Here is a 26,406-nt window from a genome sequence, read left to right as displayed (position 1 = left end):
TGAGTATAGCTATATACTCCCCCATACGTTCAATTATGTTGCTTGTAAATGAGATGGTAAATTAGCGTCTTGTTCAATTTTTCGCCTATAAAGTCAAATTCTTGTAGAAACGAGATATGGTAAATCAGCGTTGTGTTGTTTAATTTTTTCGCGTATAAAGTCAAGTCCTTGTATTAATTACGAAGCTCACTGAAAGATAGCAAAAGGTTATCGAACAAAACGAGTAGCGTATCATAGTTTGCCCGTCGTCCTTTATATAAAGAAATGACATTTGAAGAACGGAAAAGAGGCATTATTACTTTTCCGTCAACCCAATAAAATGAAGTTGTAAGTATATTAGACTTCAGGAATTACTCTTTAAGAATTTCTTGTTATGAGACAAATAACTAACTATTTTAGTCTGTTAATTTATTTTGAAACCATTAAATAATAATAAATGAGAAACAATATTTGTTTTACATTTATGTGTTGCATATCTTACAGTACATTAAGTACAGTAAATCTTACACCATAATTACTGACGCCTTAAATCATTAAATAACTAAATTGGTGGAGAGGAGGAGTGGTAGTTTTGCGTAGCAAATACCGCTTTTTGCATTTTGTATGAAATGAAGTCGGAAGAAACAGTGATTGCGTGTTTTTTTTTTTAACGCTACCATTGTAATTATTGAATTTTTTAGTATTGTGCGTGCAGCAATGTTTTGAGGAACGGGAAATTTCGGTACTTCGGGTTCATTCTCCGGGTAATTATATATTTCGCTTCTAGCTTATATTCATAAATAAAACAAGGTATTTTTTTCTGCTACGCTTATAGCTGTCGAATCTTGCGGAAGTGTTCAGTGTAGACAAGTGCTAAATGCATCGTAATGATTTATTCATAAACTATACATTTGTTTTGTAAAATACTTCGTGTTGGACTGTTTCTTGTATTGCCTCAAAGGAGATTTAAACGTATCATACTCATACGTTGCGTGATACTTCTCAGCTGATGTATGTGATATTTTAGTTCCTAGCCTCTTAAGCAACTGCATACAGACTCAATAATTTGAATTCTGCTTTGGCTAACTGTCCATCGACACAAACGTATGGATTCATAAATACCGGACTGGATAGCACGTGCCTTTTTCTGTTTCGTGCTTAATTTCGTGTTTGATTCCAATTTAAACAACATATGGTCCGAACATAAGTTAAACTAGAGCTATTAAACGTCAGCATTTATACCTGAAATAATTTACATACACATGCTTACAAATTTAATGGAAACAACTTAAAAATGCAGCTTATCATATTAATATGGCGTTGGACAACCTTTCACCCTCAAAACAGCTCTTATCCGACATGAAATAGTCCTAGAGATAGCAAGTGGATTACACTATTCCGCGTGCAGTGTCTCACTTACTTCCGTGATAGAGGATTAGGCGGAAATCTGCGCCGGGTTCGTATCTTTAGATGTTAAGATCTGGAGATTGAGGAGTCCAGGGAAGATGTTCAGTTCATCCCAATGTTTCTCGAATCACGCCGCAATAGTTCAGCTAAGTGAATGAGCACATTATCACCCAGAAATATGGCATCATTACCCGGAAGCAACATGTTGATCATAGGATGCATATGGATCTCTAAAATGACGATTAATCATGGATAATGCCGTGACCGGTAAGCGTCAGCACACAACCCACTGAAAAGCAGTACAGTATATTGCAGCTCACAGCATCACAGAGTCACTGTTGGTTTCACGATTGGACGAAGACACTGCGGATCATAGGTTTGAAATAAGGTAAACGATGGCTCATTCGACCATATCGCATACGTTTCTAGTCATCAGTGGTCTATATTGCATGTTCGCGGCACAATTGGCGGCGGATTGTGATTATAGACACAGTCTGTAGGAGGTGCTACTTGAATTCTTTCCTCAGTTGCATTGCAGTTGCAAAACGGTTCTGAGTGATAATCCGTTTTAATGCTCGATGACATTTCTCACTAAGAATTTTCGTGTGATCATCGTTCCTCTTTACCGATGTGGTTTTTCAGTGTGAGTTTTGTAGGCTGTCCTCACCTTATATACTGTCCCTCTGACAATCCAACATACCTGCCGCTTTCGTCACCGTCGCATCACATAACCGAGCGCAAACAATTTACCCTCTTTGGAAATCAGAGATATTGCCCACTTTTCACTATCACTACCTGCTCAGTTCAACGCACACTGTCGTTGTACTATTCTTCATGTAGTACAGATTTTGCTCTAACACTCCATCACAACAGCCGGGTACTGTGGTTGCCAACTGACCGTTGCCAACAAAAACATTGACGTATTTCCAGCTCCAGATATTTCTACCGAATTGATAAGTATTGTAAAGTGTACTTTTATTTTTAGAATGTTATAAAACGGAAATTGTAAAGAATTTAGTTGCTCAAGGAAATAGTAACGTAGTCATCACGACAGTGGTAGACGAAGTTACATGTAAATACATCGTAAGGAGTTTCGTAAGAAGGTTTTAACTAAGGGTACTTTAGGGTATCTGTAAGTTGTCATCAACAGAAAGTTTAAATACTTCACAATAAGAGCCAAGTAGAATATGTGATAACTATTTTTTTTTTTAATTTAATGCATAACAAGTCAAAAAGTAATAATAATAAGTAGCACACTAAAAATGTATAGTAGCGTGATAAACATATTTAAAAAATCCAGAAGTTGACTTCTTTATACTTAAATGTGATTACTGTACGTTATAGCCCCACAAAAACAATATTATATCTTATTGCAAAATGTAAATAAATCTCCATCATTGAGCATTTGACAGTAAAATGATCATTTTCTAGTATTGAATCGCCTTATGCTTCAACGGGAATGTTAATAGATATCTACAGATCAAATTTTATGTATATGCTGAATATTGTGAGCTTTGTACAGAGATGTTGTGGTTTTGTGCCTTTTTTACAATGAAAATAATTAAATAATTGTTGAATTAATTCTGTTTTGCCTTAATTTTTTCTTTATCTTAAAAAAAATGTAAGAAAAGACAAAGTTGAATCTAAACTAAGAGCCAACTCGAACCTATGAAATACTTATACTAACCAGCTAAGTTTCGGAAACCTACTGGGTTTCCCAATGTTTACCATAACCGATTACAACGCTTCTCACTTAAGAGGCCTAATAATGGCGAAGTTAAAATACCGCTGATTTTACAGTAATTATGTGATATCTTCAAATAGATAATCGAAATGTGGAACAAGGTACCGTTATCACGAGTCACCTAGTAGCTTTTCGTTTGCAGTCATGTAGAAACGCGAAAATAAATGCCGATTTTCTAAATGGCTGGAAATCGAAAGCAAATGAGCAAGTCGTGATGACGATATCTCATGTAAAATAATATTGCCTAGGGAGCTCTTGTTCCTCTTTTCGATTATATTTTGTCTATTTGAAGATATCGCATAATTACTGTAAAATTAGCGGTATTTTACTTTCGCTGTGATGGAGCCTCTTAACTTGCTTTCCTCTAAATTGTTATATGAATATGTAAGAATGAAAGATTTTTTAATGTTAAAATAATGCGATATGTGTATATTAATTACTTCAAGAAGAACATAATGAAAACAACAAATTCAGTCCTAGTCATTTTACATACGAATGTGAATACAGTAAAAGCCTTAAAGATAGATACCCTTTTATGTGTGTCATTTATCACATCTCGGACAGCTTTTTTTGGAACCAAAGGTCCTATGTGTCCAACTTTGAGTTTCGGAGAATGTATTGTGAAATTGTAGCTTTGTTCAGTAGTAAATATCGAAATTGAATCAGTCACCACAGACTTGTAGCCTACGTGTATATGCGTCAATGTAACTTACCTGAAGATTGAGGTTCTTGAGGGATTCTTCTTGTCCGCGAAAGGCTCCCGGTGCTATCTCCCGAATTCGACAACCCGACAACTGAATGTTATGGATTTTGAAATTTTTGAACACTCCATCACTGAGTTCATACACGGTGCTGTTGTTCACGTAAAGCAGATCCAGAGCTATTCCTCGCACATGTTTGTTGAGCGCCGTCAACAGCAAAGGAAAGTCTACTACATCACACTGCACTGACAGTTCGTGGCCAAGGTTATATGCACAAATACACGCTGATTGAAGTTCTTTGACATCTCTTTGCCACGGACACTGGCCTGCCACTGTCCCCACTAGCACCAGCAGGAGGCTCCATAGCTGCACTCCCATTATGCAGTTATCTGTAGAGAAACCAAGAAAAATGTAGGTAAGTCAAAGCTCAAGTTACATGGCCTGATATGTTAAATGAAAAAAAATTAATTGGAATGCATAGTATGTAGCTTGAATACAATTCTAAACTATTCAGAATTAAAAAAAAAAAAAAATAGGGGAAAGTCGATTAGAGAAGCATTCATCAGGAGGAGAAAGTTGTTACATCTGTTGAAGAGGAGATGATACAAGGGCAGCAAGAAACATTTTCAACATCTTAATAGTTTCTCGTTACGTCATTGGGTGAAGTTTAATATTGAGTATAGGATTACTAGGCCATGATTTTTGATGACCTATGAATAAATTACCTAAGAAAACCGTTTCGAAATAAAAGGAATTTCGTTTGGTATCAAGATGACAACTTTTAATGCCATTGTTATTGTGTAAGAAGATTCAATTAAGTATATAAACAGGATATTAATTGTTTTGTTCTTCAGTTTATATATATATAAATTAAAGTGACTATGTTTATGGTTTAATAACGCTTGACCACCCAACCGACGATCTCGATCAAATTTTCAACATAGATGAAGATCGGATCTGGGAAGATTTCTATCATTTCACTTTGACGGTGCAACTTGGCAGGGGAGGGGAGCACTCATATTAGTGTTGAATCCATACTTTTCGTAGTCGCTGAGATGAACAGTGATACTTCCAATGTCGTTTACATCCAAATTCAGCCCTGTAACTTGAGGAAGGGGAGAGATATATAAAAATAATCGAAAATGACCAATATTAGTGTCGAATCCATAGTTTTCGGGGTCGCTAGGATAAACAGTGACACTTCGATGTTGTTTAAATCCAAATTCAACCCCGTAACTTGGGGAAGGAGGAGGGGATATATGGGATATATATATATATATATATATATATATATATATATATATATATATATATATATATATATATACAATAAAAATGATGGAAAATGATCGTTATTAGTGTCGAATCACAGTTTTCGGGGTCGCAGAGACGACAGTGACACTTTCCATGCCGTTAAAATCCAAATTCAGCTCACAGTAGTAATATTTAAGTTTTATTTATATAGATTACTTAATTTCTGATATTTCATTATATTTTCTTTGTTTCTATCGATTTTAGAACACTTCAGTAATAGGAAAAAGTGACTGACTAAAGGAACATATTACTAATTCTTATTTTAATCCAGCGAAGCGTAATTGACGCTACTAACTGAATAAAAAGCATTACAAATGAAGTAATAATGTTACGGTCCTTAAAGAGCTAGTAACTGCTGTTTGTTGTTTGCTTGGTTCATTTGAAGTTTAGCGTCCCGTTCAACACCAAAGCTAAATGAGACAGGACCTACAGCATAATATGGGATCCGAACTACAGGACCTCCCACCGGGAATCATGTACTAACCATATAGCCGCGGCTGCTGGTGAAGTGATATGTATTAGGACACAAAACAAGGAATATTCAATCGTCTCATGTAGACTCAATAAACGGAACGCTATATTCCAACCAAACCAAGAAACATTCAACCAAGACTTAACACTTGAACGGCCACGATTTTGAACAACCTTAAACGCCCACGGGTTGGATGCTTGTCCTCGATGACTTCTTATGTCCTTATCATTAGGTCTAGCTGTAAGTATACGTTGAGGATAGATCGTTATTGGTTTCTGTGATTTCTATTGAATTTCTGTCTCATCATGTCAGGCGAAGCAATATCATAACCAGGGAGATGGGGGTTCTAGGCCTCATAGTAAGAGAAAACTTTGTACAGTTCGTATTTATTTCGGTAAGTTTCTATAAGTTTCCTTCTTGTCCCAAGACTATAGACCAAATTTCCACACACGTTGTAACAATTTGTTTGTTGTTCTTTTCACATCGTTTTGCCATCTAATACATGTACAGTTTGCGTTTTGAGACTTGCTGTCGTATGGTAGCATGTGGACTTCGTTTTTTTTTTTTTTTTTTTTTTTAAGCTTGTGGGGTTCGTTTTTCGTTTCGTTTTCTTCTATAATAATCAATAAGAAAATTATCTTGTCCATTTCTGAATAAATGCTCTTTTCTCGATATATTCAACCTTATTACAAATGGATATGCGTATAAGCATTCAATATTGTGGAAGAACGCTGGCTTAGAGATAGAGCGAACACCTCTGACCCCTGGTTCGATCCTCGGCCACGTAATTTTGTAGTGGACAATACGGTGTCCGTGGGTTTTCTCGGGTACTCTCGTTTGCTCCTACATTCCCATTCTACTGATTCTTACATCATCATTCACTTGCCTTCATCATCTGTCTCTCTTAGCCTAAAGAGTATAATTGTGAGACGTAAAATTAAAAGATTTTACTCATTTTGCATAGCTCCCATCAACTATTGTCTCGTCTTGAAACAAAGAACCAGATAAATAGACAGAGAGTTTTGTTGCAGAAGGGATATTTATAGATGGTTATGCTCCATTGGTTTCCACCACCGTTACTTTTTGGGTTTCTTGACCCAAAATTGCTACTACTTAATTCAGGTGGATCCCCAGTTAGCTCACGATACTGGGAAAACACCGAAAATTCTGGGAATTGAAGTCAGGATAATCGCACCAAAAACAGACACTTTTAATTATAACGGTCTCCAGTAGCTTACATCTTATAAACAAGGAACGTTAAAAAAAACTATATAAGCAGTTATTTGTAATGCGTAATAATATTCCATTTCTATGGAATATGAAATAAGAGTGTTGTGCTATTGACCGGACGTCAAGGTTCCGTTGTGTTCACGACTTCTTTATTGCAATCCATTAATTCCATCACGAAGCTATTTAAAATAAGTCTTTTTACGCTACAATGACGTAACATTTCTTTGTAGCGGTAACAGGAATGCGTGTTACAGCAATGCAAAATGTAATATCCTTTGACAATTATATTTTCCTTGACCTAATTATTCTGCTGATTCCCCTTTTATATTGTATATATACTGGATCTGTCTTCTAAGAAATGTCACGTTATACAAACAATACTGTTAACATTGTTCTAAATAATAATAATAATAAACTTGTTATCCGTTAAGATCACGAGTCATTCATTTGTTCTAGTGAACGTGTATGATTTGCGCATGGGTTCTGCGGATATACTAGGCCGTTTTGCTGCCGCTGCTGAACCTCTATGAAAGTGGTTTGATAAGTAACTTGATCATATTAGAGAAAACAGTTCCGAATTTTTAAATTCACTTGGGACGTTTTTGTAGCATTGCGATTCTTTCGCAGAAATGAGTTTCTTCGGGATTTTCAAAATACTCGTCTACTTCCTGTATGACCCTTTCATTTGACTCAAATTTTCGTTCTGCCAGGGAAGTTTTAAGTTTCGGAAATATATGGTAATCCGAAGAAGCTAGGTCTGGTGAATAGGCAGGATGTGGAAGCAGTTCAAATTTCAGTTCGGCCATTACTCAGCGACACGGGTTTTTCTCTGCTCATGTGAGTAAACGGTGCACCCATTTATGTAAAATGAAGTGAACCCGCTCAGTTGAGATGCTTGTGGCTTCTGTTAACGCGTGCACTTTCACTTGTTTGTCGCTAAAACCAAATCATAGACTTTACCGATTATTTCGATCTCATAGCTGATTTCGTTGCTTCAGGAGGTGGTGCATCTTCCATGCTTGTTCAACCACGCTTAAACTCATTTACTTAAAGTCGAACAGTTTCATAGGAAGAACTGAGCCACCCAAAGTAGGTAAAATTCTCTCATGAATTTCATTCGCTCTTTTCCCTTCCAGAGAAAAAGAATTAAATCACTACGAATTCCAATTTTATCCGTTTTCACTGTTACTCAAAACACTTCCTTTTAAGCGACTGTTTAACAACAAATTACTGTTAGAATGACTTGCAACTACAGATTATTTATCCATAGAAAGGAAACTTTATAACTATATATATATATATATATGTTTAAGCAGTATTAGATTCCTGGGCTTTCGCATATGGTCATGTTAGCAGTAGTGTATGAGGAAGAGTCCCTCAGCGATCACACTATTCGAGAAAAGGGAAGAAAGAAGCGGTCTGGTACATGAATGTTAGGTACCATTCCTGCATTTACGTGCTGTAAATGAAGAAAATCTCACTCAGAATGCAGGGCTTAAAAAAGCTTTTACACTTTTTCGACCGAGAACCCCCACTGGGAATCGAACCCGGTACCTCTTGCACCAAAGACGAGAGCGTTAGTAATACGCTACGCGCCATCACTTGCATGTTGACATTGTGCGAGTACTTATCATAGATGTCCGAACTCGTGAGATGTGGCTCTTGGGCTCAGACGGCCTTCAAATCAATAAATGAGCAGGAGTCAAATGGATAGCGATCTCGAGTCCGAGGGAACACGAGTTCAAGCAAATGCGACCCTTATTGAGGATAGCAAGGCCGAGTCTCATTGGATAGCGAACGAAAGCTCGATCGAGTGTAATCATAAAACTAAGTGGGTTCCAATTGCAAAATACCCATCTTTAGTACTCACTGCTTCCGTGAGGAGTGTTCGTTGGTTGAATTGAAGTTTATTATCCATTTTTATTTGTTGACCTACAGCTTATACAGGGTGTTTCAAAAAGAACACCGACAGCGTTTGGGAGGTGATTCTTGATGCCAAGATAAGACAAAAGGTATAGACCAACCTGGGTGCACAAATGCTTCCTTTTGGAGTTATAGGCTGCCGAAAACACGAAAAAATAATCTTTAACGGTCCATAGCTCCAAAACTATGGGACCTACCGTAGTCCGGTCAAGACTTCACTGAGAAACCAATATATATGCTATCCAAAAATACATGTTTCAGAATCCTAACGTACTCACGTAACAATTTTTATAGAGGGAGTTTGGCTACGGGCATATACTGGTAATTTGAAGTACTCGCCAACTACCTGTATAAAAATTGTTGTGGAAATGTCGCAGGATTCTGAAACATGGATATTTGGATATGGGACATACTAGTTCCTAAGTGAAGTCTTGGCCCGATTACGGTAGGTCCCATAGTGTTGGAGCTATGAATCTTTAAAGTTCATTTTCCATGTGTTTTCGGCAGGCTATAACTCCGAAAGGAAGCATTTGTGCACCCAAGTTGGTCTATACTTTTCATCTTATCTTGGTCTATACTTGTCTTATCTTGGTGTGAAGAATCACCTCCCAAACGTTGTCCGCGTTGTTTTGAAACATCCTGTATATGGGATCTAAAACACATGAGCTCACACTGAGAATCAAAACCGCGTCTCCCGCGTCGAAGAAGCGTACTCTAACCGTAGAATCACGAGGGGAGTTCACAAGTACATGCAGAAAAATGGATATTCTTAATAGCCTGCCTCTAAGGCTAGCCGCACATTGAGCAGAAGAGAAGAGAGTCGAGCCTAGGTACAATCCTGTGAGCATTGCAACAAAGCCTCGCACCGCATATACACTCGAGCACATGCTAGACAAAGATCTCTCCAACATTGTGGTTGAGCCACATAATCAATGCACTCAAACCTCTCTCTCTCTCTCTCTCTCTCTCTCTCTCTCTCTCTCTCTCTGCAACCTCTTCTGCACTTTGTGAGTTCAATTCAGCCAAACCAAATCATTACAAACCGTACAGTTAAGAAATAAGTTGCTGCACATGTAAAATGTAACACGTTCCACGCAATATGCAAAAGCTAACGATGCAAGTCCGAAACATACCGAACGCTGGTTTCCAAACTTTCCAGTAGCAGACTTCAGTATGCAAGATGATAGCAGAGCCGGCGCTACCATAAGTGCAACATGTGTATTTGCACGGGGCGGCAAAATCTGCCATAGTTATATTATGTATAATAAATATTTCTTGTTGGAAACAGACTTCATGATGATGGTAGTTAAATTTACTAAGCTGACCTATTTCAATACTACATTTATAAATCATGTTTAGGTCACATTAGTTTAAGGTCACGTGGACAATGCTAAAGCAAATGGTCAAACAAACCCCAGCATTAATTTCTTAATTGTTGTCAAATACAAGAACTCATTCTCGAACAGTAGCGAAGACCTGTCACAAAGAAGTTCCTTATCATTGAAGGTGGGAAAAAGTTTGTTTTTTTTTTTTTAATTACAGATGTAAAAGGAAAATCAAGAAATAAAAAATTACTAGTTGCACTAAAATTGCAAACTGATATATTAAGATTGAAGCTCGATATTGAAGTCTATAAAAAGGATTATCATCTTTCCTCTGCAGGTGTGTTTGTTTTTTTCTTTCATTAACATAATAGGTTATTATAGGTTATTATTTAAAGAAGAAACAAGCACAACGAGATATTATTTGTAGTCTTTAGGCCTTTCTGAGTGCCAGTGCTTCTGCCTACCCTTCATACTTTGCATACTTAAAATCGTGGCTTTTAAGATTTGTTTTTTCTGGAGAAAATGGGACGGCAAATGTCATTGCACGGGACGGCAAATTGCTTAGGGACGGCCTTGAATGGTAGTGGGATATTTAGCCCCAGAAAAAAAAAAAAAAAGAAATTCGTATTACTTATCGCCTGGTTTTGAATACTGGATGATTAAAAATTAGTGTAGCCACGTGTATGAAAATAAAATAATGAATCTAAAATCCTGTATATAGTAGAATAAACAGTTGCGGAATTAACCTTATTACATGTTTTTTTAATGGGCATTCAATTGACGTTGATATCACCTAGTGCAGAAACTATGTAAAATCTTTCTTCCTGGAATTGATCTCGCTAAACACGTTCTAGTCTTCCGTGACGGAGATCCAATTAGTGATCAGTATTCGCACATTTTACTTGTAACTAATACGTTAGGTACATTTCTTGTTTATGTTGAAAACTTGTTTGGTTCGCAACAAAAAAAGTGCAAAGCACTCTTAATTGATGAGTTTATAAACTTATTCTACATAACATGTTTCAGGCTGTTACAGGTTCATCATTCAGTGTGGTGTATTTTTTTTTTTTTTTTTTTTTATGTAACACCAGCGAAGAATATTAATATGTAAGATATGTGGTTAACCATGCATGGAATAGCGTGTTGGTGCATCCAGTAACGCATTACTACCTTTTTCCCCGCTGAGAAATTATGCATTATGTAAAATCCAATTCCGTATAGCATTTACATAAGTAAATGGCATTATATTGCTCTAGTTTCAGTGCAGAATTAATTATGGTTATGAAAGTTTTATTTCTCCTGATGGACCAAAAGGGTAATAAAACTTTTTTTTTCGTTACGACTTTGAACGTTATAATAATTTTGGTATGGTTTATGTCATACCGTGAAGCAAAATTTATTTATAAAACATACGTGATATAATTTAATAATTACACCTATTACGTATATTTATGGAAAATGTAGCTACATTTTTTTAATTTTGCGTAGAGTTCCTTCTCAAAGGTATTATGGCCTGTTTATAGAAGTTTATCGTTCCTTTTCAGCATCGAGGCTATATGAGACGTGAACTTATAGTTTGATATGAAATCCGTATCACTGTAATGAGTTTAAATATTGATGCTCACTCAATGCGAATCGAACAAGGATCAAGCACGCGGTAGCTACTAGACCAGCGGAATGAGCTATCAAACGCATAAGTGGATCTCCTTGTGACTCATTGATTCTATTTACATGTTCACTTCTGGAACATACAGAGTTGCGAGCTTGATTCCAGGACGGGTATTGTGGGTTTGTTATTGAGCCACCATAAAACCTTGGTGTTTTCATATGTTTTCCACAGCCCTTTCTCATTCTATTATCACGAATCATCCATATTTCTTATAATCCTTAGTATCTTAGATGTCGTCTTTACGTAAAGCACGACAAACACGAACCAAAAAACATCCCCACAGGATTTACCGGCAATTTACACAAACAAATGAAAAAGTTGAGTTGATTTTCAGTTTACCGGCAATTTACACAAGCAATGAAAAAGTTGAGTTGATTTTCTGTTTATCGTCCCGTTCAGCAGCGAGGCTACATGAGACGTGGACGTACTGATTAACGTGGAATCCAAACCATATGAGCTCCCTCCGGAAATCGAACCCAAGCAATGAAAAGTGTACCATATAAAAATGTGATCAGAAAGAAAAAGGTAAGAAGTGATAAGTATAGAAGAAAGTAAGAGATAAACGTACAAAGATGAGAAGGAAAAAAGAATGTGAAAGTGAATGTCACAATTGGAGAAAAGAAAATTACAAAATAGGGAAGAGGTCAAAGTCGGGAAAGAAATTCGTACAGTGAAAGAGGGTGAAGTACCCAGGTAGGCAGGGCTCAAAACTGGGGAAAGGGGGAAAATGTATTATGAAATGGCAGTATAAGAATACAAAATATAATGAAGGAAATACGTGTAATGTGGTAGTGTAACGAATAAAAATGTCGATATGTGAAGTGTAAATGTGTGAAAGAGGTCCCACTTTACCTCCACAGAGCACCACGTGGACACAGTAAGCACACGAAGACTGCCTGTGGAACTTCCTTAGAAGTCTTGTCTGAGTGTTCTGTCCCATATACGTTGTATAAATCCATTAACCCTGCACCACTCGCGCGGTGTTAGCTATCAATAACCCTCGCGTGAGGTCACAGTGACCCCACTTTACATTAAACGTATTTTTTGTGTACGAAAAATCTTGCAGTAAACAACTAACTAATTGTTGGCCTTGAAGTAGACAATACAACAGACAGCTAGTAGGGTGGCCGGGTCAGAATTGCCAACTGTCTAGGAGAGCCAAACAAAAAAATATCCCTCCGGGGGCATATTTACCCCGCGCGAGGGTTGCAGGGTTAATGAAGTGAAATAAAATCTTTAATTTGACGTCACACGTTCATGCCCTATAAGATAAAGGAAATGGATGATTAATAAAGGTGTATGATTATTATGTTAAACTTGGTGGAAAGAGAATGTGGAAGAAAATGGGAGAACCTCGAGAAAACATGATGCTCACCAGGATCTCACTTGGTCTTTGCTGGATGGAACCAGAGACCTCTGGGAACAGAGATGGACGTTCTACTATTAACCCTCCGTGCTCCATAGCTCATTTATCTCGTATATTTAGACAAGCTAGTAAATCAGTAGAGCGGGAGGTAGAGTGGCCAATTTCTTTCCGCTATGAGCCAATAGGGGCAGTGATGTTATTCAGCCGGTCCGCCCGAACCGGTTGTTAAAATCTTTCAGATTCCAGGAACCAGTTGATAAAATTGTCTCCTCAGCTCTAGATCCTGGGTTACGAAAGAAAATTATTTGCCTAGTACTATTTTTGAATATCAATATTCAAAATATCAGTATGAAGATCCTATGACCAATCACGTACCCAAGGGGTGGGTCCGAACCCTTCCCCCCTTCGAGACCAGAAGTGAAAAAATTAAGGAAGGATGAAATAAAAAGAAACGAGAAAAAGAAGAATCAGCGTTAAAAATAAAAAGCCTTTAGTTACTCTTTCTTATGAGGAGCTTTGTGTGGAGGAAAAGATGGGGAGTAAAGTTTAAAATGGATATTATTGTAATTGGAACATTCTGAATTCCATCTAGCTCCATGCTAATCTATGGACTACAAATGACGATCGATAAACCGGTTCAATAAGATAAACTCTCATGTAGAACTTAAGAAATGCCGATAAACTCTCACGTAGAACTTAAGAAATGCCCATAATCACCAATAATATGAACCTGACAACATAGAGTCTAGTTACACTTGTTAAAGATATTTTCAATTTCGCGGCATCTTACTCGAGATTCTTCATAGTTTGTTATTAAACTACTTAGTAACATATCCTCATGTAATTGTCCTAATAAAAATAGTTTAGATTGATCGAGCCTCTGGTGTGTAACCACAGTATTTCGTGTCACTCCCCCCCCCCCCCGCCCCATTACAAAATCCTGGTTACATGAACAAATATATGTTGCCAGTAAAATAGTTTGGAATGTTCGAGCCGCAAGTGTGATTAAAAAATAAAAAAAGTATTTCGTTACGGACAGCACCACCCTCCCTATTACGAAATCCTGGCTACGTGCTTGCTATGACTTAATCCTAACCACTATTACTAGTATCATTTGAATAATAATAATAATAATAATAATAATAATAATAATAATAATAAGTCAGCTTACTATACTGTTCATGTAATAAAACCAGTGTTTAATTTATTCTAGGTTTTGTTGTTTACAATGCTGAAAAATAAATATACGTAAATAAAGATGTATCATATCTATTTTATTTCTAAAGGATTATCTAGTATCAGTATCAAAATCTTGAATTAAAAAAAAAATAAAATTACGTTATCTAAATATTGAATTATTTGTAATATTTTTCATAAGTAGAAGCTTTGCTTAGTATATAATTAAACACAAACAAACTTCTGTTGAGCAGAACAGTATATTCACATTTAAAAACTACATACGTGTGACAGTTTCACCAACTAACACTTTGACTTCATCAGACACTATCTGATGAGTATTTGATGGTGTCTGATGAAGCCAAAGTGTTGGTGAATATATTGTTCTGCTCAGCAAATAGTTTGTTTGTGTTTAAATTACTTGAAAAATGCATAAATTACTTGAAAAATACATAAATTGTTCAGATATGAAATTATACGCCCTAAAGTATTTCTTTTTCAGGAATCAGTAAACTATATGTTAGTGACAGTGCCGTATGAAAGAGGTTTGGAGTTTCAACCCTCTCCCTTTGAGCAGGATATTATGCAAAACCATACATTTTTCATATTAAGATGTGTATACAGATACCTGAAATTATTTGGTTGGACCCCCCTCCGTTTGATGAACATTGTCGTAATATATTGATCAAATTATAATAATAGTCGGAAACTGAAAGATCTCTGTGACCTTAATATGTATCGGAAATTCTTATATATATACAACATTGAGTATTTCAATTCAAAATGTAGTTCACAAGTTAATATTGTGCACAGTAAACCATTTAGATTTAGATATGAGAATTATTTTTATAGATATTTTCCCAAGAACACTTTTATATATAAATGTATAGGATTGTCAACGATGACCCACTTTTAACATGGCTTTGTGGTATGAAGATTAAAAAAAAAAAAAAAAAAACTAATGGAAAATTAAATAAAGGGATAATTTCTTTCTAGACACTTCATCATTTCATCTGCAGATGTTAGTGATATCAAAATGGAGAACAAGAAATAATGCATACACACATATATAGAGAAAAGAGGGGAAAGGGAACATGTGATACATTAAGAGATGGAAGACAAACGGGCAACTCGAGGGCGTTGCACGTTTAAAAAGGTAACGGTGATCAAAGTGGAATAACCTTATAAGATTACCCCTATATGTAGGTATGTATATAACGACAGCCAAATGACTAAGATCAGAAACACAGTATTTGCGAGATAAAAAAGCAGGAAAAAAAAACAAATAATGCCTGTTCCGTGTTCTGTTAAGTGCGGGCAAACATTAAAGTGCTTTAGTAATATGTGAAAAAGAACATATTCCTTCCTCTCTGTGGTAATAGTTGTGATATCAACTGACATTCGAAGTACTATATATCATTCAGTCTCAGTCCGCTAAGTAAATAAGATTTAGTGCTTACGGTCATTTTTTGCAAAAAATTATAGACATGCCGTCAAGGATAACTATAAATCTTTTTATAGTGGTTACCACATGCGAAGCGTGCTGAAAAGGAGTCATTCTCACCCAGAGACCTAAAATTTTCTTAATGTTGTTTACAGGAGCCTATTCTTCCATTATATTTGATCAGTTATTTAATTTATCTCGGTTAATGTCTTCAGATACTTTCGCATCTCGATTTCGCAAAATTCTAATATTCATAATGTATAATTAATTCTAAGTACATTCTTAACGTTTAACAAGAAAAATGTTCAAAAATGATATATATTGATTTCATTTAATTTTTAGTTTAGCGTCCTTTCAACACCGACGCTATATGAGACATGAACCTACAGTTTTAACGTGTAATCCTAACCACATGAGCTCCCGCCGCGAATTGAACCCGAGTCTCCCACGCCAAAGGCGCGTACACTAACAGGGTGTTTCAAAACAAGACCGACAACGTTTGGGAGGTGATTTCTGGCAGCAAGATAAGACAAAAAGTATAGGCTAACCTGGGTGCGCAAATACTTCCTTTCGGAGTTATAGGCCGCCAAAAACATGAAAAAATTAAATTTACAAGTCTATAGCTCCAAAGCTATGGGACCTATCGTAGTCGGATCAAGACTTCACTTAGGAACTAACATGTGTGCTATCCAAAAATATATATTTCAGAATCCTAAAGTATTCACGAAGCAATTTTTATAGAGGGAGATTGATTATGAGCACACACTTTGAAGTACTCTCCAACTACCTCTATAAAAACTGGTGTGGAAGTACCACAAGATATTGAAAATTGGACATTTGGATAGGGCAGATATTAGTTCCTAAGTGAACCTTGACCCGACTACGTTAGGTCCCATAGTTTTGGAGCTGTGGACCTTTAAAGTTCATTTTTTCGTGTTTTCGGCAGCCCATAACTCCGAAAGGAAGCATTTGTGCACCCAGGATGCTCTATGCTTTTTGTCTTCTTTTTGTGTCAGGAATCACCTCCCAAACGTAGTCGGATGTTGTTTTGAAACACCCTATATATATTGAAAGTCACTGTGTTTGTGACTTAATAACTTTTGAATCACGCAACCGATCTCGATCGAATTTTTAATATAGATGAGGTTCGGACCCGGGATGTTTTTTTATCATTTCACCTTGATGGTGTAACTTAGGGGAGGGGGAGATATAAAAATGGTGGAAAATGACCGATATTAGTGTCGAATTCATACTTTTCGGGGTCGCTAAGATGAACAGTGACACCTCCGATGCCGTTTAAATCCAAAATCAGCCCCGAAATTTGGGAGAAGGGAAGATAAATATAAAATAATCGAAAATGACCGATATCAGAGAGCGCTTCGGCAATAGTATAAAGTGATTGACTAACAGAACATATTTATATTTTTTCTTCTTATTTTAACCAGCGAAGCGGGTAATTGACCCTAGTATATATATATTGGTAAAAGTGCGGGGGAACTCCGTCCCCTCACTTCTCGAATATATCTGTGGCGTCCTCCACTTTGAAAAAAATATAATGGGCAAAGAGGCACGGGGACGGCGTGACGTCATGCGTCTCCCTATCTTTTCAGATTCACTTTTACCCCTGTATATATATATATATATATATATATATATATATATATATATATATATACCAATGATAGCTCTCATTGAGCTGAATAAAATATCCTGGTGCATAGTTTTCGAGAAACTCGAGAAAAACCATTTCTGTAAACATAAAAATTGATTCTGTATGATAACCGTGCCACCCGTTAACATAAAAATGATAGTTAAGTATAGTTATCAAATTGTTTTCATTACGACATTAGCAAGACAACAGTACGGAATATGTTAATGAGGCGTTGCTCAAAATTACGAGTAACTATTAAACTCTGATTTTTCTTTAACCATAATATTATGTAAAGATGAGACATGTGTCAATCAATAGTTGACATTGACCTGAACAAAGCTTGAATCTGACATGCTTGAAGGTAAACTCTCATCCGTTGTTTTATTTAATTATCATTATTACCTATTTCAGAGCTATTGTTCCTTTTACAATATGTATTACAGTAAATTTTACCATTATTCTGGTAATACTGTTTGACAAGAACAGATTTCAACATTAACATAATTTTATCATTATTCTGGTAATAGTGTTTAATACATTTAAGAACAGATGATTGAAAAAAAAGAAAATATATTATAGAAAAATGTAACAAAGTTGTATATACATTCAAACATTACACAATAACGAATAAATACATAGCTGCGTTATAAGTGAATAATACATGAATAAAGTGCAATCCGTAACCATACCTATAACAGTTCATATTTATTTTGAATTACTTTTGTATTGAAACTACATATTTGCATAGCAAGTCAGTAGTTCAGCATTATTTACAAAATATATTGTCTCACTTGTTATTATAATATACTTTTTTTTTTAAATATAGATGTATAATGTTCAATCTTCATCTCAAAGTCGACATCATAATATCACTAAGCTTTGTTTTTTAGCAATCCTTATTTTTGGCGAGTTTTGATGAGAAAAAAAAATTTATTTACAACAGTGAAAAGGTTATTGCATTCGTAAACTGTTTCCTTATATTATAATTTAATAAAATGTGTGAGGTCCTGACTATCAAACAAGCCATAAAATTATTTTGTAGAGGAATGTTATCTATTAATTCCTTTCTATCGTGTAAATTATCATAATGGAATTCCGTTAATAGAGTTTTGTGATATATATATTAATACAGTGATCTTTTCTGGAAGATATTTTTCCTTGATCCTTTTAGTAAAAGAGAAATCTTAAAAAATATTTTCTACCCTTTCGATCCTTTTTTATGTAATATTCTTTTCGCGAAAGTAGAAAGAAGTTTACTTTTACGGCACCGAAGCCTTCCGTTTTTATTGCTGAATAGGCTTATAGGCTTACATTTTGTCTACTTTGAACCCACTTTGCACCCAGACCATATCTGAGAATTCTATCAAAAGCATGTCTGGGAATTGTACCCTGTAAGAAATATTTTGCACACTTATTGAATATTGATGAAATATGTATTTTTGGATTGCTTATATAGGACTTGCTGTACGCTAATATGGAACAGCACTCGACAGTTTTTCGAATTTGAAATACCGCATATAGAAATTGGGCTTTTTCACAATTTCGGATAGCCCTAGCTCTGAAACTATGCACTTTTCCCCACATATCCTTACAAAGATTTGTCGTGTTTTGATGTGAGAAATCCCTCTTCCAGTTTGTCGGTATAGTTCATAACAACCTGTACATATGAACGACATCCCACCTTTTATGGTCCTTATTTGAGTCGAAAGTGTAATAAATACCCAGGTCAATCCAAATACTATGTTTAAAAATTAATTTTAAAGGTCCAACTATTTCCTCACTTTGTGCATTTGTTGAATACAAAATGTGTGCCTTCCCGTTTAGAAGTGGAATTTTCGAAAACATTGGAGCATGTGTCATTTTTAATAAGGAGTTTTGATAAGATGCGTAACTTTAGGAACTACAGAGATACTCTATTTGAGCATATTTATGAATCCCCTCTCTCCCCGTAGGATATGCATTTTAATTAATGTTATATGATAAAAACTTAGGTCACCTCTAATGTTAACAATTTTAAAATCAAGAAATCGTATCGCTTTAGATATAAGACAAAGTCAAATTCCTTCATATTCCTCCCGAGCAGTCGTGCAGAAGTAGTGAACTCTCAAAGGATACTGAAATCGAACTCATGATTCCAAATTCGTAAGAATGTGTAGGTGTTCGCCCCGAAGACAGGTTCTATCCTATTTGCCTAGCAGAAATAAGACAGAACTACTAGTCCAGTAGAATAGATTGGATTGACAACTGGGTTTGGAATACCTCTCAACAAGAACTGTGTGTTAACAGTTACATTAACTAGATATTCACTCCCACATATCTATGAATATCCTCTAACACCTCATTGTCAAGAAGCCAAATCCTCAATACAATATGAATATCTTGTTGTAAACTAGATTAACATATAATGTTTTAGAACATGTTTTCTCAAACTTGCAATTCATGTACTAAATTAGGCAAAGTGTTCTTCCGGTTTTTTTTTTTTTTTTTTTTTTTTTAATCATCATCATCAATATAAGTCTAGAAGTGATTCGATGAAATGTTTTCTACACGTTTTGGTGTTTCTACTACATTTCGTGAAAGAAAAAACAAATTGTAGAATGCTTTTGTCATTAAATTTGGGTCAGAACTGAGTCTGTTGTAGCATGGGCTGGTGGATGCTTGAAAACCGTGACGTTCTTGATACACTTTTCTTATATATCATGAAGGTTGCACTTGAGATATGCAGAATGTTTGCATCAAGAAACTAATCGTTGCTCATTAATGGTTTAAATGATAAATAATATCAAAAAATCTTATATCATATCCACTTCACACCGCTTGCATTTGACTTTTCTGCATTCGGCCAATGTTTCTGCAATTAATTAATTATGCTTTACGTTCTTATGTAACGTGAAGGTCATGGACGACATAATGTACTCTTAAAGTGTTTTAACCGCTATTTGTATACCCGAGACATTGAATTTCCAACAGGATTTGGAAGTTCGATTATATGCTATGATTATCTTAACCATGTGGCAATGACAGATCTTCAGTATTTCCAAATAGATATATAAAGGATTCAAATAAATCTCTGTTTGTTCGAGTAAAAGAACATGTAAAGTGTTATTGTAACCGACAGTAGCATATGTTCGATTTCATTATATAGAATAAGTAACAAAACATTGTCCATGTTAATGCTGTTAAAATTATTCGAATATTTCGAATTTGAATTATTTATTTGAATATTTTTCTTAAGTTATCGAATAATTATGTTATCCGAATAATTGCTAATTATTTGGTATCCAAATTATTCCAACAGCGAATATTCGACGAAGCCATAATTCTTATATTCAAATAATGAATTATTCAAGAATTTAATAATACTACCCCATATTAACGAAAAAACAATAGAATTAAAAGAGCACTGTGTAAAGTTCTACAACAATTTCCAACATATATTGGTAGAAAGGAATCAAATTGTGTTGAATAGTTGTAAGTAGTTATGTCATTCAGCCTGTTTACCGGAACCGGTTGTTGAAATGTCTTTTCACTTCTAGATCCAGTACTTAATAATACTTTTTTCAATACTATTTTCGAAAATCAATCAATAAAGTCTCTGTATATAAACGAAGAAATCCTGACTGACTGATCATCACCCAGTCAAACCACTTAATTTAGACTTTAAATTTGGGCAGAACATAATATTCGCGGCGTGAGGTTCCATTAAGGAAGTTTTTTTTTTTTTTTTTTTTTTAATTCGACGGGGAAGAAGGGTGACAAATATTATCTTAAAATGACCATATCTTGGAACCTTTGAAGGCTAGAGACATGAAATTGGATATATGGACTTCTCATTTAAAATAATTAAAAACGTCTTTCAGCGTTTTTTTTTTTTTTTTTAATTTGACTTAGAAGGGAAGAAAAGGAGATGAGAAGGGGGAAAAAGAGTGAGCATTACAATTATTATAATAAGATGTCCATATCTTGGAATCTCTTAAAGTTAGAGGCATAAAATTCGGTATTTGGAGTTCTCATTTAAAGTAATAAGACACGTGTTTCACCGTTCTTTGATATTTGCTCTAGAAGGGAAGAAAAAAGGTGAAGTTACAATTGTTATAATTCGATGGACATATCCCGAAATTCATTAATGTTAGAGAAATGAAATGGTATTTAGATTTCTTTTAAAATAATTCAAGATGTATTGAGGATTGTTTGAAATTTTCCCTGGAAGGAAATGAAAAGTCATGAAAATCGGTATTTAGCCCTTTATTTTAAAGTAATTAGAGATGTGTTTCAGCGTTTTTAACATTTCCCTTAGAAGGGAATTTAAAAAGGGTAAGGTTTGCTTTTGTTAAAATAACTTGATCATATTTTGCAATCTCTGAAGAGTAGAAACATGTTTCAGCGTTTTTTGATGTTTTCCTTGAACAGGAAGAAAAAGGAAAGGGGTTGCACTTTTTGGTATTAAGATGGCCATATCTCAAAATACATTAGGATTAGATATATGTTAGAGATACGAGAGGTGCAAGGCCGTAGGCCGAGCAAATGCGGGGGTCTGTAAGCGAAGGCTTCAGCTAGCCAAAGACTAATATCAATATAAAGATGCTAGATGACTTAATCCTAGTCATTGTTATAACCTGACCAGGATAGCTGTGCGGTTTTGGGAGGATGGCGCTGCTGTTGTGTTTACATTAGTTTCTTGGCAAGCGCGGAGGGACAGGGGAGCGAAGAGTTTCACTTTGCAGTGTATCCAACGGTTTTTTAAAGTTGCAGTTTAGATGTTGTGCATAGTCTAATCTCTTTACGCTTAGTAAAAAACGCCGTAACTTATATATATGTATTGTAGTGAACCATCCCTGAAGTAATGCAGATGTATTGTGAATAGTGATTTATGAATGGAAATTACCAATTTAAGAACAACATAGCACAGTTAACAATTCAGTGAGCTTCTACCGTGTATTAAGCAGATTGTATAAAAATTGAATACGTTTTATTCGATTTCATTATAAAACAGTAGCAGCCTGTTAAACGCAGGAATGACAATGTCAGTGAATAAAAGATTAATTTTGGGTTGATAGCTTAGAGTTCTGCGCAATATCTTGCAACTGTAAGTTTAAATCAAGTTAAGGTTAAGGCTCATGATGCTGCTGTTTAAGTGTATGTTTATCGATTGACAAATAAATTATTTTTTGGAGTTTTAACCAGGGAGGAATCTCGAAACGTTTCCTCTCGAGAACTGTGAAAGTCCTTTCCGCTGGTCTATTAGCCAGCGCATGTGCTTTTATTGTATGTAGTTCTGGGTTTGATTCCCATTGAGAGAACAAAAGTTAATTTTACAATCCTTCACTTTCATTAATCATCTGTCTCCTCTAGCATAAACAACATAAATCATGGGACGTTAAAATAAAGAAATTTCATTTTTTTTGTTCGAGAAATGTGAACCCTTTGGGGGAAAAGGAGGTGAAGAAATTTTTCCTTCATTTTTTAAAGATTTGTGGGATTGGATAGCTTGCCTTTAGGGATTGATTTGTACAATTTGGTTCAGTGCACCCTTCTTTTAGGATCATTATAGAAATCCAGCCCTTTGGTAGAGTTCGAATAAAAGTATTGATAAAACATCAGCGTATGGGTAGTGTAAGAGTAAGTATCATTGCTTCAGCACACAGTAAATTTTATTTATGAGGAAAGAAATTACCTCTGAACTAACTCTGAATTTCTCTCAGGTTTTAGCTATCAGGTCACAAAGAATTAAATCTACTAACTGTTTTCACAAACAATATAATTTTGAAACTTGGGAGCCTAGTGTTATATTTGTGTCTGTAGTATATAATAATGCTGATACGTTATTCTGTTGAACATCTTAAAGGTACTTGTCGATTGACTTCAGAGGACTGAGTTTAGCCCGTAAACACAAGTTGCCTATAGTTCAAACATATCAGATGTACGGTCTTGTTTAATAAAACCTGCTCCTCCCTGTCCTCTATCTGAAAAGTCCTATATTGTTATTCACATATGAAATTCAAAGGCAAAGTCAATCGTCTTTATTCAGTTGTATTTTTATTTCAAGTGTAAGTATTAAAATGCGCTACGCATGGTTGCAAGAGGTTGGGTGGCTTTTTTAAAAAAATACTGAACTGACATATCTAACACTGGCACTCATCTTCTTTATAAATTGATGTAAGAAACGACCGATTGATTTCCAGCCAATTACTTCATCACTGGTATCTTTGAGCAATGAGATAACAATGGAAGCCAAACTTCGTTCTTTTTAAACTTGGTACTTTGAAAAACTTATGGAAGTCGTTTTGTTATTCAAATACATATTCGCTCTAATAAATTTCAGAAGTAGCATTAATCTTAGAATAACGTAATGGCTGTAAGAGTTACCCTGAAAATGTATCATGTATGTTTTCTTTTTTACGTAATTCAGAGATTTTGTCTGAATTTTACTGGAGTTATAGGGAACCTTCAATTATCAGACACCCCATTTTAATCGCTTCCCCCTCCGCCGTCAATGCAATACTTCTAACCGTCTCCCCAGGGGTCTTGCGTCCACCCCTGATTGAGATGGTACATAAAAATAACTGTCTAATCCCTGTCATTATTTAGAATGGTTTAGTATTTTTAAAAAAAGCGATAGTTCTGCCACATTTTGAAAACTTTATTTGAAAGTTTTCAAAGTGTGGCAGAAATATTTTTTTTTTTAAATTACTAAACCATGCTAAATAATGACAGAGATTAGACAAAATTATCTTTATGCACCATCTCAATCAGGGGGTGGACCCAGGATCCCTGGGGAGACGGTTAGGAGGGTGGCGGTGAAAGGTTATCAGTTCTCTCTCTCACCTAATTTTTGAAGTACATCCGAATATGATGTCAATGCAAAAGAATTTTCTTACTCAAGACCCCGATCGCTCCGCCCCTGACTTGAGCATATGCGTTAAGTGTTTTATTACGAACAAGACAGAAAGAACTGTGATAGATTGATTACAAGTAATCCGGTTAGAAACACTGCTGCTTGCATTTTAGTTCCAAAACCGGCCGCCCGCACTCGTTCGCTGGTTGTGTTATACTAGTACTAGTGGAATAAATAATAATAAATATATAATCACGTAGAAATATTAATGCTAAGCCAACTTACTACGTATATCGATCATAGAACCGGTTGTTCAGTGATTTAAATGACACCATTGCATGTAAGTATAGTCTATTTAAACGCACAAATACACATACAGTATATTTTTATTGCTTGAAATTGTCATAAAAGATATGAAAAAAAAGCCGCCTATTATCTTTCCATGACGTCATTATTTCGGAACAGAGCAAACTATTTTTGATAAAATAAATTTGAAGTTTAGCAACTATTCATCATTTTGTTGTTGTTGTTTACCTTCTTATGCAACATTGAGGTATAAAAGACGGAACCTGATACTTAAAGAGGGTTCTAAATTTGTATTTCGGATTTTTTTTCAAGGCGTTTTATTCCCAGTAGGGCTTGAACTTATGCTTTTGCTCACTGAATGTAACTACGCTAGCCGTGAAGCTAAAGGAAGCCCACCAGTCGCCTAGACTTTCAGTGTTGTTATAAATCGCAATAGTACCAAATTTTCTACTTTCTCATTTTCCCCGAGATTATCAACAAAGAAGGAAATGGGAACGCAGAAACTATATCATCCATCAGTGGTGTACGCAGAAATTCAAGCGGGGTTCAGGCATTCAACCTCATATTCTTTCAGATTACAGTAAATGTTCATATTTATTTATTTATTTATTTTGCCTGTCTTGACACAATATGGAGAGTATCTCCTATAAGTTCTACAGTTGTCAAGTATATAAATGCAAATTGTAATTACAGCTTATTACACCATTTGAAATACAAAATTAAAACAAACATCACATGTTAAATTTGTCACATCATTACATCATACATCGTTATCATTTGCAAATTCCTAAACTGAATAATATGCTTTAGAAAGTAACAGAGTACGAATTTTGTTTTGAGTATTAAAATTTACCTCTTTATAATGTGATGGTAACATATTATAAAGTTTCGTACAATTTAAATAAACATTTTTTGGTACTTGGAGTAATTTTGTTGTACTTCGTAAATGTCGTTTAATTGCCGCGTGTTGTATGCATGAATATCTCTTGTTTGTACAAACATCTGTTTGTTTTGTTTCACGAAGTGTGTATTCCTGAAGAGAGGGTGCTAAAACCGCGAAACGCACTTTCGTACACCATTACTATCCATAGGTCTAAGTATGTTTTTGTGCCAGAAGATATTTCATATTCCTTAGTGTGTCAGCAAAGAAGAGTGATAAAACATTTCATTTGCAATTAAATACCAGTGTTCGTCAATGGAAATTATAAAAATACCAGAAAAAATAACCATAATATTCGTATTTATGGGCTGTATAAATATTTGATATATGTGCAGAAATTTATTATTCTGAATTTTAAACTATGAGTTTGGAAAAATCTAAAAATAAATGGTGTTAGGTATTGGAACTCACAGTTACATGGTACAGGAGTCGTGCTGTACCACTTGCTGCAGTGGTATTTTGTTGAAAACATTCTTCACATATTCAAGGTCGTCGATAGCATGGAGGAGGTCACTAATGAAAGAGACCTCGATGCATTCATTGCCGCTCCTTTTCTTGCTGGGAGTTCATTCACCCTACGGCAGCACCAAAGCAGCCAATCCTTATTTAAAGATACACCGTTAACTTTTTCATGCTATGGTCAGTTCCAAGAGCCGTGAAAACCCATAGGTCACTAGGGAAGCAAGAACAAACTTACACACACACACAGTAAAATACGTTTATATACAAACTGAAAATCTGATCACGAACGAAAGAACAGCTCCTTGGCGTTCAAAGTATTCGACCTCTGACGAGCTGTGTCACACATTCTGTAAATGAACATTCCGTCCATTGTCTTCATATTTTATTTCTTCTTCAGTAGTTATAGTTTCCTTGCGAAACATGGTCGCTTTGAGGGAAGAACATAGACTGAAAGTATTTGAA

The 26,406-nt window shown here is 35.3% G+C and overlaps 2 protein-coding genes across 4 annotated transcripts in view; one reads left to right on the top strand and one right to left on the bottom strand.

Moving 5' to 3' along the window:
• Window positions 1-26,406, top strand: part of Rab3GAP1 (RAB3 GTPase activating protein subunit 1) — a 363,483-nt gene that overhangs the window by 84,567 nt on the left and 252,510 nt on the right. The gene's annotated exons all lie outside the window — the stretch shown is intronic.
• The window catches only part of haf (leucine-rich repeat and fibronectin type-III domain-containing protein hattifattener), a 236,752-nt gene that overhangs the window by 48,110 nt on the left and 162,236 nt on the right, over window positions 1-26,406 (bottom strand). For all 3 annotated transcript variants that reach the window (XM_081758032.1, XM_081758035.1, XM_081758041.1), the window contains exon 2: window positions 3,844-4,220. In XM_081758032.1, coding sequence (XP_081614158.1) covers window positions 3,844-4,209 — 366 coding nt within the window. In that variant the 5' untranslated portion in view covers window positions 4,210-4,220. The remainder of the gene's footprint in view (window positions 1-3,843; window positions 4,221-26,406) is intronic.

Source organism: Thermobia domestica, chromosome 1, assembly GCF_964235325.1.
Source record: "Thermobia domestica chromosome 1, izTheDome1.hap1.1, whole genome shotgun sequence".
Lineage (NCBI taxonomy): Eukaryota > Metazoa > Arthropoda > Insecta > Zygentoma > Lepismatidae > Thermobia > Thermobia domestica.
This window is presented reverse-complemented; position numbering and strand designations above follow the sequence as displayed.